This window comes from Periplaneta americana, chromosome 8 (genome assembly GCF_040183065.1).
Source record: "Periplaneta americana isolate PAMFEO1 chromosome 8, P.americana_PAMFEO1_priV1, whole genome shotgun sequence".
NCBI lineage: Eukaryota > Metazoa > Arthropoda > Insecta > Blattodea > Blattidae > Periplaneta > Periplaneta americana.
In genome coordinates, this window is record NC_091124.1 from 107,138,851 (window position 1) to 107,152,957 (window position 14,107).

Consider the following 14,107-nt stretch of genomic DNA (forward strand, 5'->3'; position numbering starts at 1 on the left):
ATTAAAAAATTGCTGTTTAGAGAGAACATTTAAAGTTCAGTTATTGTGATACCTGTTTTTTACTCTGTTATTTAATAAAATGTCTTAACATTATGTGGAGTGCATCCTGAGCACACATATGTAACTTACTCTTTCTGGGGGTGCTAGAGTGTTTTTACTCTGTGAAAAGATTTATTAAATCTACATACTTAGACTTCAACAAAAAAAATTTGATAACACAATCTCAAGGGAAAAAATGGAACTCTCTGCATCATAATCCACAGTTAATTCCCGATTTACCACGAAAATCGTCTGTAGCTGCATTTAGATTGGCAACAGGCCATGATTGTTTGGCCAAACACCTGCATAGAATTTGAATATATCAGTCCCCTAACTGCCCATTGTGCAACTCAAACCAAGAAATGGATTCGGAACACCTCAAAATCAGTGCTTCAGTGGCTGACCATAATAATATCTTTGCAAAAAAATTAGAGTGCAAGAGGTCAATATTGTCAAATGCCTGGCATTAGAAAACAACAACATATAAAAAAGGCAACATGTATCTTTGTTCTGGCAATAAAGTATTATTATTATTATTATTATTATTATTATTATTATTATTATTATTATTATTATTATTATTATTATTATTATTATACCTTTTCATAAATCTTCATTAATGGCAATAAAAGATTAGGATAATTATGTATTGATGCAAATTGTCTTAATTCTTCTACGTCTCAATTATAAATTTGTCATAAAATTTCTATAAAAGACTGAAATACTTTTTAAAGAACCTAAAAATCCGGGCCCTACTATAACTCTATTCTAAAAAATGTCTGAACTAAGGTCTAGTGATTTGTAAGCATTGTGGCATAATATGCAGTAGCAGAATCCTACTGGAAGAACGATTGCTGGCATTCAATGTCTGTTACTTGTTTAAAAAAAGGTCTTAATATTTCTGCAGCATTGATACTGCCTTCACAAAACATAAGCCCTAGTATTCTTTGTGCATTCGAGCCACACTAGACACCAATCTTTTTAACATGTAGTAGAACTTCATGCATAAGTTGGAGTTTTTCTGTGGTCCAGTACCGGTTATTTTGTGAAATGACGTGGCCTTGCAATTCGAACCATGCTTCATCTGAAAATATGATTAATTCAAGATCCACTCTCCTATCAGCAACACTTTTCAGCGTCCAGTTACAAAGCAGACTAATTTTGAAATGCATTTCCTGAGCAAGTTGACAGTGACTTTTTGTAGCATGTTCCAATTATTCTAGATGGAAGGGTAATATTAAAATGGATTTGAGTGAAATTAGACATGATGCTATGGACTGGATTAATCTTGCTGAGGATAGGGACTAATGGCGGGCTTATGTGAGGGCAGCAATGAACCTATGAATTCCTTAAAAGCCATTCCAGTCATTCACCTATTTCATCTAACTTTTTTCTGCAAGTACTGTGGTTTTTTTTTTTTTTTTTTTTTTTTTTGAACAGTTTCCCTACCTAGAACAGAATTGCTGGGATGTTTTCTTGCGAATCACCTTACCACCTATGAGTTCGTTTTACATTTATGTATCATACATAAGAATTCTTTGTTCTAGATTGTACTTACTGTATGTCTTGGCACAACAATAAAAATATAACTTATGCACAATAATAATAGTTTTAACATAGAACTGAGTAATATCTCAACTTACTGACATCTGTACTCTAAACCAAACTGACTGGAGTGACTTAGGGCCTCTCAGCCCTGAACTCTACTAACCATTCTTTATATGTGTGCATGTTCGGATGCGGATGCATGTGTGTATGCACATGCAGGTCAATTTACTGATTTTCATGGTGTTGCAGGTTCGCCAGGCAACAAGAAGCCCAACAAAGACTTCAAGCTCAGCCCGTCCTTAACCCATTAACTCCAGCACAAAACAAGCCACAGATCCAAGTGAAAGATCTCACAGCCACATTGGTTGAAAACAATTTGAATCAAATAAAGTATTCTCGACCATCTATTTCAACAGGAGAGACAGTGGGTGGGACTGGTTGGCAGAATGCTGTCACACCTTCCTTCAAACCTGCTGCATCTCCCCAAAGTTTTGGCGCATTCCAGACAGCACCAGTTGCTTCACAGTGGCAGTGGCAGTCATCACCTGGGACTTTCACATCATCTCAGCAACCTGTATTAGGTAGCATGGTGACCAACAACCAACCTGTATTCCCTTCTCCACATCAGACAAGTTCATTAGATTCCCTTCTTCCAACAGCAGCCAAAATCCCAATGAACAGGATGCAAACTCCCATACAACAACCTCTTATGACGATGTCGCCATTCCAGCAACCTCAGCAACAGTCGACAAAGGCACTGTCATCATCAGAAATCAATGACTTTCTTAGCTAATCATTTTAGTATTAACTTGAACTTCCTGTCTGTCCAATTTCGAAATAGCTTATATAATTGTTGTACGCATGAGCAAAGAGCTTGTTAAATGTAAGTCATGGTATTTAAAGGAAAAGTATCAAGTCATGCCAACTTTACTAGCCTTCTTGTTCAGAAATTTAGCAAGAAAGTTGATAATAAAAAGCTGCACTTGTCTGTGTGACTATTTCGTTTTAGTCTCTCTTTATAATGGTGCAATTTGTGAAGAACTTTTCGTCATTTATCACGAGTATACATTAGCTACTGCAGCTAGAATACTAAGTTTTTGTTGGTCTTATTATTGTTTTCATGATATCTTGTGCTATCTTGAATTTCATTAATGATTAAGAAAGTCAATTTAATATTTTGAACAGGATTACTCTTTAGAACATCTGGCAATGAAGATTTTGAGTTGTCGATTTGTAAAACTTTAAGCTAATTAATGTTTATTGCTCGTTTATTGAAGTGAAGTAATTTTAGGTGCAATTTTATTGAATTTATTCCAACAAAAAAAATCACGTTTCTGATACAATTCTATGTAATAATAAAAGTCATAATATTTCTTATTAAATTAGCAGCTTGTATCTTTTCGAAATGTATAGTAACTGTTCACTCTAGCAATTTCATCCACATTGTTGGATAATTTTCATCCCTGTAATTCTGATTACGAAAACCAGCAATAACGGCTGGGAGATCGTTGTGCTAACCACACGATACCTCCATTCTGGTTGGATGATCGTCCACCTCTGCTTCAGCATGTGGGCACGAGATCAACAGCCAACTGGTTACTTGGTCTGGACCCTTACAGGCCTGTAGTGCCACGGATTATTATTAATTATAATTTTTCAATAGGAAATAAATACTGTACAAGTTTCTGAGACTAAAGTAAATCTCTCCTTGTTAGTTTCTAGTGTGACACTTAAGTTATCTGTCATTTTGCTTCCCAGTATTTCTTTAGAATATTGCCATAGGTTGCTGGTGCTTTACAAATGCTGATATACTGTATCTTGCATCGATTTTTTGTGATTCGTTGCTCAACTTAATTTGGAGCTATTAAAATTCCCATTTTATATCAGAATTCTGCAAGGTGGTCATGCTTTATAACAATTTTAGTTTTGAAATAGGTGATCTTCTCTCTGCAGTCTGATATCCTTACACTTCACAAAATATTAGTGCTTATTACAAAACAGTTTTCTTGCTGAAGTTTATATTCTTTTAATCATATAACATTGATTTTAATAACTTAACTTCATTGGCTTTCATTTGCAGTGTTCATCATTCTTGAATGTATTAAATGTGTAGTCTGTTTCTGAAAATACTACAATTACATTTACCTACTAAATTAGTTACAAATGACATTTAGAGAACCCGGAGGTTCATTGTCGCCCTCATATTCCACCTCAATCAAATCCATTATAATATTATCCTCCCATCTACGTCTCGACCTCCCCAAAGGTCCTTTTCCCTCAGGTCTCCCAGCTAACACTCTATACATATTTCTGCATTCACCCATACGTGCTACATGTCCTGCCCATCTCAAACGTTTGGATTTAATATTCCTAATTATGTTAGGTGATGAATACAATGTGTGTAGTTCTGCATTATGTAACTTTCTCCATTCTCCTGTAACTTCATCCCTCTTAGCCCCAATATTTTCCTAAGCACCTTATTCTCGAACTCATCTCCTGTTCCTCTCTCAAAGCAAGAGTTCAAGTTTCACAGCCATACAGAACAACTGGTAATATATTAACTGTTTTATAAATTCTCTCAGTTTTTTTGAAACCAGACTAGATGACAAAAGCTTCTGAACCGAATAACAACAGGCATTTCCCATATTTATTCTGCATTTAATTTCTCTCGAGTGTCATTTATATTTGTTGCTGTTCCAAGGCATTTCAATTTTTCCACCTTCTCAAAGATTAAATTTCCAATTTTTATATTTCTATTTTTTCTCAAGACAACCACATACTTCGTCTTTTCGGAATTTACTTCCTTACTTGCTTCAAGTAAAATTCCCGTGTTTTCGCTAATAGTTTGTGAATTTTCTCCTAACATATTCGCGTCATCCACATAAATAGACAGGTGGTGTATCCCGTTCAATTCCAAACCCTCTGTTTTCCTGGACAATGGCGTATTCTAGAGCAAAGTTAAAAAGTGAAGGTGATAATGCATCTCCTTGCTTTAGACCGCAGTGAATTAGAAAAGCATAAGAGAGAAATTGACCTACACAAACTCTGCTGTATGTTTTACTGAGACACATTTTAATTAATCAACTAGCTTTTTGAGAATACCATATTCAATAAGAATATTATATAAAACCTCTCTCTTAACTGAGTCATACATCTTTTTGAAATCTATGAATAACTGATGTAACGTACCCCTATACGCCCCTTTTTTTCCTCCAATATCTGTCAAATATAAAATATCCGATCAATAGTGGATCTATTATTACGCCTAAAACCACATTGATGATGCCCAATAATTTAATCTGCGTACAGAGTTAATCTTCTCAAAAAAATGTTGGACAACATTTTGTATGACATCAACAAAAGTGATATTCCTCGAAAGTTACTCAGTCTTTTTCCCATTCTTAAAGATAGGTGCAATTATGAACCCCTTCTATTGTTTTGGTACAATTTCCTTTTCCCAAATAGCAAGTACAAGCTTATAAATTTCACTAGATAATGCGTTTCCACCCTCCTGCATTAATTCTGCTGGAATTTATTTGATACCTGGAGACGTATCTTTCACCTTTTCTACATAGATGGCTCGTGAGATAAAAAATTGGTGTTCTACCTCCACATAGCCCTATTTTCAAAACAAGGGTTCTAGTTATCTACTGTCCAGATATAAGGGAGAAAAAATATATAGGCCTAAATAAATTCAGTCACATTTTTGTATTATCAGTACTACCTATTACTAAACATAATTTTGAGACAAAAATAATGAGAATCGATATAGATACAGTATATATGCCTATATAACATGCAGCAAGAGCAGAGTATAATGGGAAAATGGAAGAAGAAAATTAATATTGATGTACTAACAAACTCTATAGCTTGTATGTCAGATCGATTCTTCCATCCTTCAGGGCTGCAAACTTATCTATGTCTTCGTAGAAGGGCAGTGTATTCATTAGTTCACTGAGCAGTGACTTCTCCAGGGTAATGTTCACCAGTAAAGTTAGTCTTTTTTGAGATGTCAAATTCCGTAATTGTGTTTTAATTCTCTTTAGGCAAGAGAAGCTCCTCTCTCCTGAACAACTTGTAGACGGTGTGTAGTTATAATGAGAGAAAATAATTTGTAAGCTTCTTTGAAGACATCTTTAATTTCATTATTATTAAGAGTACAAATTATTTCTTCCAAGGTTACATTTCTGTAGCTGGCATCGCAATAGATATATTCAAATTCATTTCATCGCAATAGATATATTCAAATTCATTTTTTAACTGGTTTGTGTCATATACTGTGGGATAGCATGTATGTACACTTTGGAGAGCTCCGAGGGGAAAGCATTTTGAAAATTGTTCAAATTTTTAACTGTCTCCTAAGCAGATAAATTCAAGTTTTTGTATGTCCTCAAACCTCATTTCCATCTCCGAAGAAATCAAATCTAATACTTCAAAGTAAAGTATTCTGTATTTCTGTAAAATCTGCTGTTACGTTTTTAAATCACAATGCTTCTTTGATTCAAGTTTACATTTCTTCTCACCCATATGAAAATTAGTTTTGAATGATTTATCATTTCTTTTGCTTGATATCAATTGCTTTGGAAAGAGAAATGTATGTCTAATGACTTCTTCTGGAGCATATTAAATAAAATATTGGCGAGATCAAATATGTCATTCAATACAATTGCTAGAAATGCAAATGAGAAATTATTAAAATCATTTAAAACGCCCTTTGTTTGATTTATTGATTTTCCATCTGATTGGGGAACATTCAAATTTTTTGAAAGATGTCTTTCAGTCTGTCCCTTTCTTCTACAACAACTTTTGCAGTTTTCCATGTGATGACCAACATGTGTCTATGCCCATTGGTATTCCCTTTGCAATTATGGAATCAGCAAGAAAAGTTTTCTTGGCTGAGAAATTGAAAAATGATGGTATACTTCCTAGGCTTACAAAAAATACATGACACTCCAATATGTTATTCATACTTTGTTTAATTATTAAATTCAATCTATGTGCCGAACAATGCACAAACACTGCTTGAGATGCCACTTCTTTTACTTTCCTTTGAAGACCATTAATGTGACCTGACATCGCACTAGCCCCATCATAGGATTGGGCTATCAGTTTCGCTTTAAACGAAAAGTTATTCAAAACAGTCTGCAATAGACTGAACAGTGCAGCAGATGTGCAATCTGCACTAACATAAAAAAAGCCAAGAAAATGCTCAACTAGGGAACCCTTTGTATTGACATACCTTAAAATTACAGAACATTGAGACTGTTTTGTGATGTCAGTAGTATCAACAACTTGCACTGAGAAAAAAAGTGCATCATTAATTTCATTTTTAACAACATTCCTGATGTAGGAAGAAATGCACTCTATTAATTCATTTTGAATAGTTTTGGAATCCCTGCTAAAAACATTTCTGATTGACTCATAATGTTGTTTAATTTCTGAAGAACTGTTTCTAACCAATGTACATAGAAGTTCTTTAAAATTTCCCCTATTTAACGAGCAAATACTTTTATCATTATCTCTAAATACAAGTTCTTGTTTAGCTAGAAATACTGTAGCACTGCATCTATCGGTAATCACATGAATAGGCGATAACTCTTTAAGATGTCAGCAATTTTATTGAGATTTTTCTTAAGTTCACTGTATCCCACAGCATTCTTTATGTGCTTGACGAGCCTTCGTGCTTATGATATCATCTGGTTGCACAGGACATGTGAATATTCTTCTGGTGAAGAAGGTACTGAGTCTACAGATTAGATTCAAGGATCACCAAGTAGACTGAACATTAGTTTACTTCAGTTAGACATATCCAGTGTACAATTGCAGTCAGCTGATCGATTGCAGCTAAGTGAAAGTTTTAGTCAGCAGCACAAGCACTTCAAACTAAAATCAGTAAAATTCATGATACTGAATTAGCAACCGAACCAGAACTTAAGATAAAGAAGAGAACATGCAAGAGAACACACAACATTTTGATGAGTCAATGGAGAAAATTAAAGATAAAATTAAACATGTCAACATCCAAACCAAGGAAAGGGAAGAAGCTATCAAAAGAGACAACCAAGAAAGTGATTGATTTTTACTTGGATGATGACAATTCAAGAATAATGCCCAGAATGAAGGACAAAGTAAGCATAAGTAGAGAGAGTGCTTGTAGAATCTCCTCAGGTACACATGCTGTCTGCGTGTCTATAATCCACCAGAATGTTCAGTTGTTTCTGGAATGTATTCATATGAAAGAAACTTACCATGATCTCATTAAACTAATAACTTGTGACATACATAACAGATATGGATCGATGTTAAACAGACTAAAGGGCCATAGTCTGTTGGCGCTGTTGCTACCATACGTTTCGTCTGCTGCTCCGGCAGATATCGTCAGTGGTGTGGCACACTGGAGTGCAAAGATCTCCTTAGTGTGCTGGTAACGACTGGGACTATGGGTGCTTGCCTTGCGGTATTTAAGGTCAGGATGGATTGTGGCTCGCAGTTGTTGCTGTGATCTGCATCGGTGGCCAACGTGTTGTGATGAGCTACCATCGTGTTCGGCTATTGTATGAATGGTTTAATGTGTGTGTTTCTCAGGGCTTGGTACCATGCTTGACCGACTTTAAGGGCTTCTTCCTTTCAATTGAAGTTATTCTTATGTTTGTAGATTTCAATGACCTCTCGATGTAATCTGGCATAGAAGTGTGGCGTTCTGCTTAGGATGTCAGTGTCGTTCGAACCTCTGCTTAGGATGTCAGTGTCGTCGAACCTGATGTTATGCTCCCCCTCTTTATATGCGTGTTTGGCTACTGCTGATGTTACTGAGTAGTTCCACGGTATCGCCGACCGGTACATTAGTGAATAGAGAAACCACATCAAAGCTGACTAAAATGTCCTGCGGTTGTATAACCAAGTTCTTGACTTTCTCGATGAAATAGGTAGAGTCTTTGATGTAGGAGGACGTCTTGCCTATATATGGTTTCAATAGGCTGAAGAGATATTTTGCCAATTCGTAGGTCGAGGAACCAATCACGCTAACAATTGGCCGGAGTGGAACTTCCGGTTTGTGGATCTTCGGTAGGCCATATAATCTTAGTGGCAGTGCTTCAGATTTCTTGATAGAGCGTTGTATATCAATCGGGATAGACGAATTCTTGATGAGGGTGTCGACCTGGTTGGCGAGTTGGTATAGTGCTGTCCTTCTATGCCCAAGGTTGTGGGTTCGATCCCGGGCCAGGTCGATGGCATTGAAGTGTGCTTAAATGGGACAGGGTCATGTCAGTAGATTTACTGGCATGTAAAAGAACTCCTGTGGGACAAAATTCCAGCATATCCGGCGATGCTGATATAACCTCTGCAGTTTCGAGTGTCTTTAATTAAACATACCATTTAAAATTTGATGAGGGTGTTAGTTTTCTTCAGGATAACTCCTGTTGGGCCCCGCGACAGTTCCCTGTATGTGCCTGGATCCAGAAGACTTTCTTCTCATAATCCTTGGTGTTGAGGATTACTGTTGCATTGCCTTATCCACAGCTAGGACTATGATGTTCTTGTTGGCCTCTCTTTCCTTGTTGGTCAGATTGTTCTTTGGAGACTTGGTGTGTTGAATAATTTTAGCCATATCCCGATGGATTTCTTCTGCTGTGTCTGCTGTTAGTCCCCTTATTCTTGATTTTACGTTGGCAATAATTTCTTCAATCGGTAGACGGTCGGGGGTGATGGCGAAATTTCCTCCCTTTGCCAAGACTGCCGTTTCGTCTGATGAAAGTTGGTCATTTGCTAAGTTCACGACTGTCCGCCTGGTGTCCTAGGTCAGGGGTGGTTTCATGTTCACTACGTAGTTGGAAAACTTCTTCTTGTGGCGATTGGAAACTTGAATTAGCCTTGACTGCATGGCGTTGTAAGTAATCTTGTCGATATCTGTCCATTCTTTATCATTAAGTCAGCTGCTTAGATGTAAATGGAGCGTGTACAGGTTCCTGTCGTTTGTAACTAAGTCTCTTCACGTTTGGTGTATCCATTCCCTGAGAAGAGCCATTTCAGTGCGGTTGTAAATGCGATGAGATTGTCCGCATGCTGTTGGCGTTTCATTCTTAGGAATCGTGGGATGATTCGCGTGTCTCGACAGCATAGTAGGAAGGTCAGGGAGCTCAGTAATTGGGCCTTCTTCTTCCATAGAACTTCCAGCCTACATTCCAAGATACATAACAGAATTTGCATGCTACGTCTTTGTAAAAAAGTGCTCTAGCAATCTTGTCCTGCAAAAACATATCCAACAGCAATTTCCAAATGACTTTGATCCTGATAAACCAATCCAAGTACAGATAGCAACAGATAGAGTAAATATTATGGTTGTTGAAGTAAGGACTTTCTCTGAATTTACTGATACAGAAACTCATTCCAGATTCATTTATAGCAAAAGCACAGTCTTTTTACTTGAAAATATTAAAAGAGAACCTGAATAATGAATCAGCTGTCATTTTATTGTATTTCAGGAACACATGGTTCATCAATGTAATCACTGGCTTCTGCCCATGGATCCCTTGACCTTCAGATTCAAGGATAATTTCTTCACTTTCTGATGAACTAGAATTACGTCTTCTTTTATTCTTAGACCCCAAATTTTCTTTTTCTTTTCTTCTCTGAGTAGTCTTCTTTCTTCAATCTCTCTCTTCTTCTTCAGCTTTTCTTCCATTTTCTCTTTATATTTTCTCCACTCATCAGATGATTCAACAGATGGTAACTTTTCCTTCTTCCTTTTACTGGGATAGGGTCGAGATTCTGGCCAAAACAAGGTTGACTTAAACGGTGATGGAATGTCCTGAAATTTGTTTCTATCACTACTGGTATTTCTGGGTTTATTTTAACATTCTTCCAAAGCCGTTAAAGGCTTGTGTCTTCAATTGGGCCATCCCAGTCTTTATCTTCAGCAAAACGTTCCTTGAAACTTGTGAGGTTGTTCTCAAGAACTTGCTCTAATTCTTTGAGAAAACCTATGGAAATATTTACTCTGCTCTCTGTATTCTGGGGCAAGTTCACTGAAGAATCATTCTTTAATTTTCCAAAGTCCAGTGCTTTACAGTTCCAGGGGTTCAAGCCACTTTTCTGAAGCCACTGCTCAGAATTTCCGGAGTCAGACGTTCATCTAAGACTTCTTTCAGAAGTGGACAAAACTCACTTTTTGTCAACTGCTTATGCATATGCTGTGTACGCCAATTGCAGACTTTTTCCCTCCATGATGCTTTAAGAGTTCGAAACACAGCCACGTCCATAGGCTGAATGATGTGAGTTGCATTGGGATATAGTTCAACCAGAATTATGCAAAAGTCACTCAAATAGCATGACCATCAACAAAAAATATAATTGGCTTCTTAATCTTACTCTTCTCAAGCCAGTTGTTGAATTGATTAACAACATATTCATAGAATATTTCGCTAGTATCCATCCAGAGTCTGGTGATCTTCCCATGGCTCATCCTTCTGGAACTGAAGAAACTGGTGAATCTTGGAGACTGGAATATTTGAACACCACTAATGGAGAAGCTACCATTCCTGCAGCATTTGCATTTAACAGCACTGTTAAATTCTGTATTAATAAGTGCCTACACATTCTTTTCTCCTCTTGACACAAAAACTTTTTGACCTTTCGGGTTTAAGAAAAAGGCTGCCTCATCAGCATTGTAAGGTCTAAGATATAATCATCCAAATTGTTTTCTTGAAGATATGAAAAAATTTCTGCAAACCAATTTCTTAATTGCAGTTCAGTAACACTAGCTCTTGAAATTGTTAGATTTTGTGGCAATCACTCGCTAAGCTCAGGATGTCTCTTTAAAAACAGTTTTATCCAATATCTGCCTGGTCTATTGTTCTTAAAGGGGGTATTTCTCTTCAATTTTATCACTAGGTGTTGCACACTGTTTAGTAACTGTTCTTTCGTTATAGGAAATCCAGCTATGCCACATTCCATAACCCATTTCACCAATGTTTCTTCTTCATTTATATTCAAATATGAAGACGGGCCCATTTTGTGCTCTGCAGGTGTTTTACCTGTAAATTTGTACATCAATGTTACTCAAGGCACACCAAATCTCCGTGCTCCTTCAGCCATTGAAGCACCATTCCGAACTGCTTGGGTGCACCATTCATTTGTTCCTCAGTATATTGAAAAAAAGGTTTTTTTCTTTAAGGAAGCCATCTAAAACGTAAATAAATTAATAAATTAGAAGCATAAAATTGATAACAAAAGTAATACAGGTAATATATAGTGTATAAATAAAGCAGTAGCTTCCCTGTCAATTACTAAACACATTAAACTTTTTAGTTGCTTTATTAATTGACAGGGTTGTCAATTAATACAACATCACCATATTGAGTACCGGTATTAGTAATTGACACCCTGCCTACAAGAAACATGATGCCCTAAAATTGTAAAATTAACCTTAAACTGATATCCTAACAGCTCCTCTAATAATACAACTATTATTTTTTTCAGTTTACAAAATACATTTAGCACAGATTACATATTTGGTAACTTACCTGTGTTAGCAAAACTGTTAAGAATTTCGATAAAAACAACCAACTTCTAAGTAGGTATTGCCAAACTGGCTGCCATATCGGTTTTGAGAGAAAATTCTAGAAACTGTTGCTATCAACATTTGAAGATGAAAATTCCCAACATGTTTCACTGTAAAATTAGGTGTGTTCACAAATCACTGCTTAGATATAAACAATATTAATAATACATGTCAATTACTGCTGCACTGTCGAACACTCCTGCACTTACCTTGTTGCTGCTGCTCCTTTCAGAGATTCAGACATTACTTAAAATTCTTATAACATATTTTCCTCTTTGGTGTAAAAAAATAGTTACCTGTTTCTTGAATTCAGGTAAGGATTTAATTATGCTGAAAAACTGTTTGATTATGCAAGTTTATTTTATTTTATTTGACAACATTAAATATAGGCAAAATTATTCATTTCTAAATCTTGTTTTGTAAATAATGATATAAACTTTCTCCAAACGATTTAGGACTGAAGCTATATTTTAATTGAAATATTTATTTCATATTCTGATGTTTCGATACAATAAATTTCATACCTTCTCCATATTGTGCGCCAGAGTCTAAATATGACCAATATCTCCACTTGCTTGACAAATCCCTCCCAGACTTCAGACTCGGCATCACCTCTTTCCTGCCTTCTCTTGAAAGAAGCGTTATAATAAAATCTTGGAAAAGTTAGAAAAGAGGAGACGAAGTCAAGTCTTCACTGTTTCCGAGATTGTGTTTCGCACTACATGTGTATTGCATAAGTTACTATTTTTGCATGACGATATTTAGAATTGCAAATATTGTAATTTTGCATTGAAGACGCATTTTTATCAGTGTAGCTATTATGCATTCAAGAGAGTATTAGTTTGCTAAAAAGATTAGTAAAACTTGGTATTGTTTTGTTTTTGTATCTTGGGCGTGATCTAGAAAAATTGATGAAAATCAACCACATGAAAAATTTGTTATTAAGGGGAGATTAGATGCATTACATTTTAATACAAAGGCAATCAATTAAAGGAATTGTTTGCAATTATGAATTTATTAATTTTATGTTGTTAAAATGGTTTTATATCATGGTTAGAAGTTTCTTGAACATATTCTCATCAATCCATAGAAAATTGCTAAATGACTGAGAATCTTCTAATTCTACGTGTGTGAGTAGTTTTTCCAGTGCATTTGCTCTTTTTTCTACATAGACTCTACTTTCTCACCCACACTTCTTTCTTTTTCTATGTATTCTCTCCTTCAGAGCTATCAGTTCTTTGACAATGTTTGCAATCACAAGAATAACATTTAGGGCTCTCTAAATACTAGATATCATCATCCACCATTTTGATTCTTTTAATATTCTATTTAAATTTATTTTACTATTTAAAATTTTATTTTACTATTTAAAATAAATGTATTACTTACTTACTGGCTTTTAAGGAACCCGAAGGTTCATTGCCGCCCTCACATAAGCCCACCATTGGTCCCTATCCTGAGCAAGATTAATCCAGTCTCTATCATCATATCCCACCTCCCTCAAATCCATTTTAATATTATCTTCCCATCTACGTCTCGGCCTCCCCAAAGGTCTTTTTCCCTCCAGCCTTCCAACTAACACTCTGTATGCATTTCTGGATTCACCCATACGTGCTACATGCCCTGCCTATCTCAAACATCTGGATTTAATGTTCCTAATTATGTCAAGTGAAGAATACAATGTATTATAATAGTTTAAATAAATGTATTTTAATATTTTAATTACATTTACTTTAATTAAATTTATTTTAATATTATTTCAAAACTCACGATTAACTCAAACTTAAGCAATGGAAATATTTGTAAATGGATTTGAAATCAACCTGAAGATTTTTGTAAGAAGCCACAGTGCTTTCTTTTTTAACATAGAAAAGATTGAGCCTTGAGTTCTCCTCCAAATGAAAACTCTTGTTTGTTTAACTCGCTGTAACTTGGAAACCAGTCAAGATTTTGAATAGC

The 14,107-nt window shown here is 35.7% G+C and overlaps 1 protein-coding gene across 4 annotated transcripts in view; it reads left to right on the top strand.

Annotated features, from left to right (window-relative positions):
* The window catches only part of LOC138704931 (SCY1-like protein 2), a 205,955-nt gene extending 192,085 nt beyond the window's left edge, over positions 1-13,870 (top strand). For all 4 annotated transcript variants that reach the window (XM_069833363.1, XM_069833361.1, XM_069833362.1 and 1 more), the window contains one exon: positions 1,837-13,870. In XM_069833363.1, coding sequence (XP_069689464.1) covers positions 1,837-2,380 — 544 coding nt within the window. In that variant the 3' untranslated portion in view covers positions 2,381-13,870. The remainder of the gene's footprint in view (positions 1-1,836) is intronic.
* Positions 13,871-14,107: the final 237 nt, after the last annotated feature.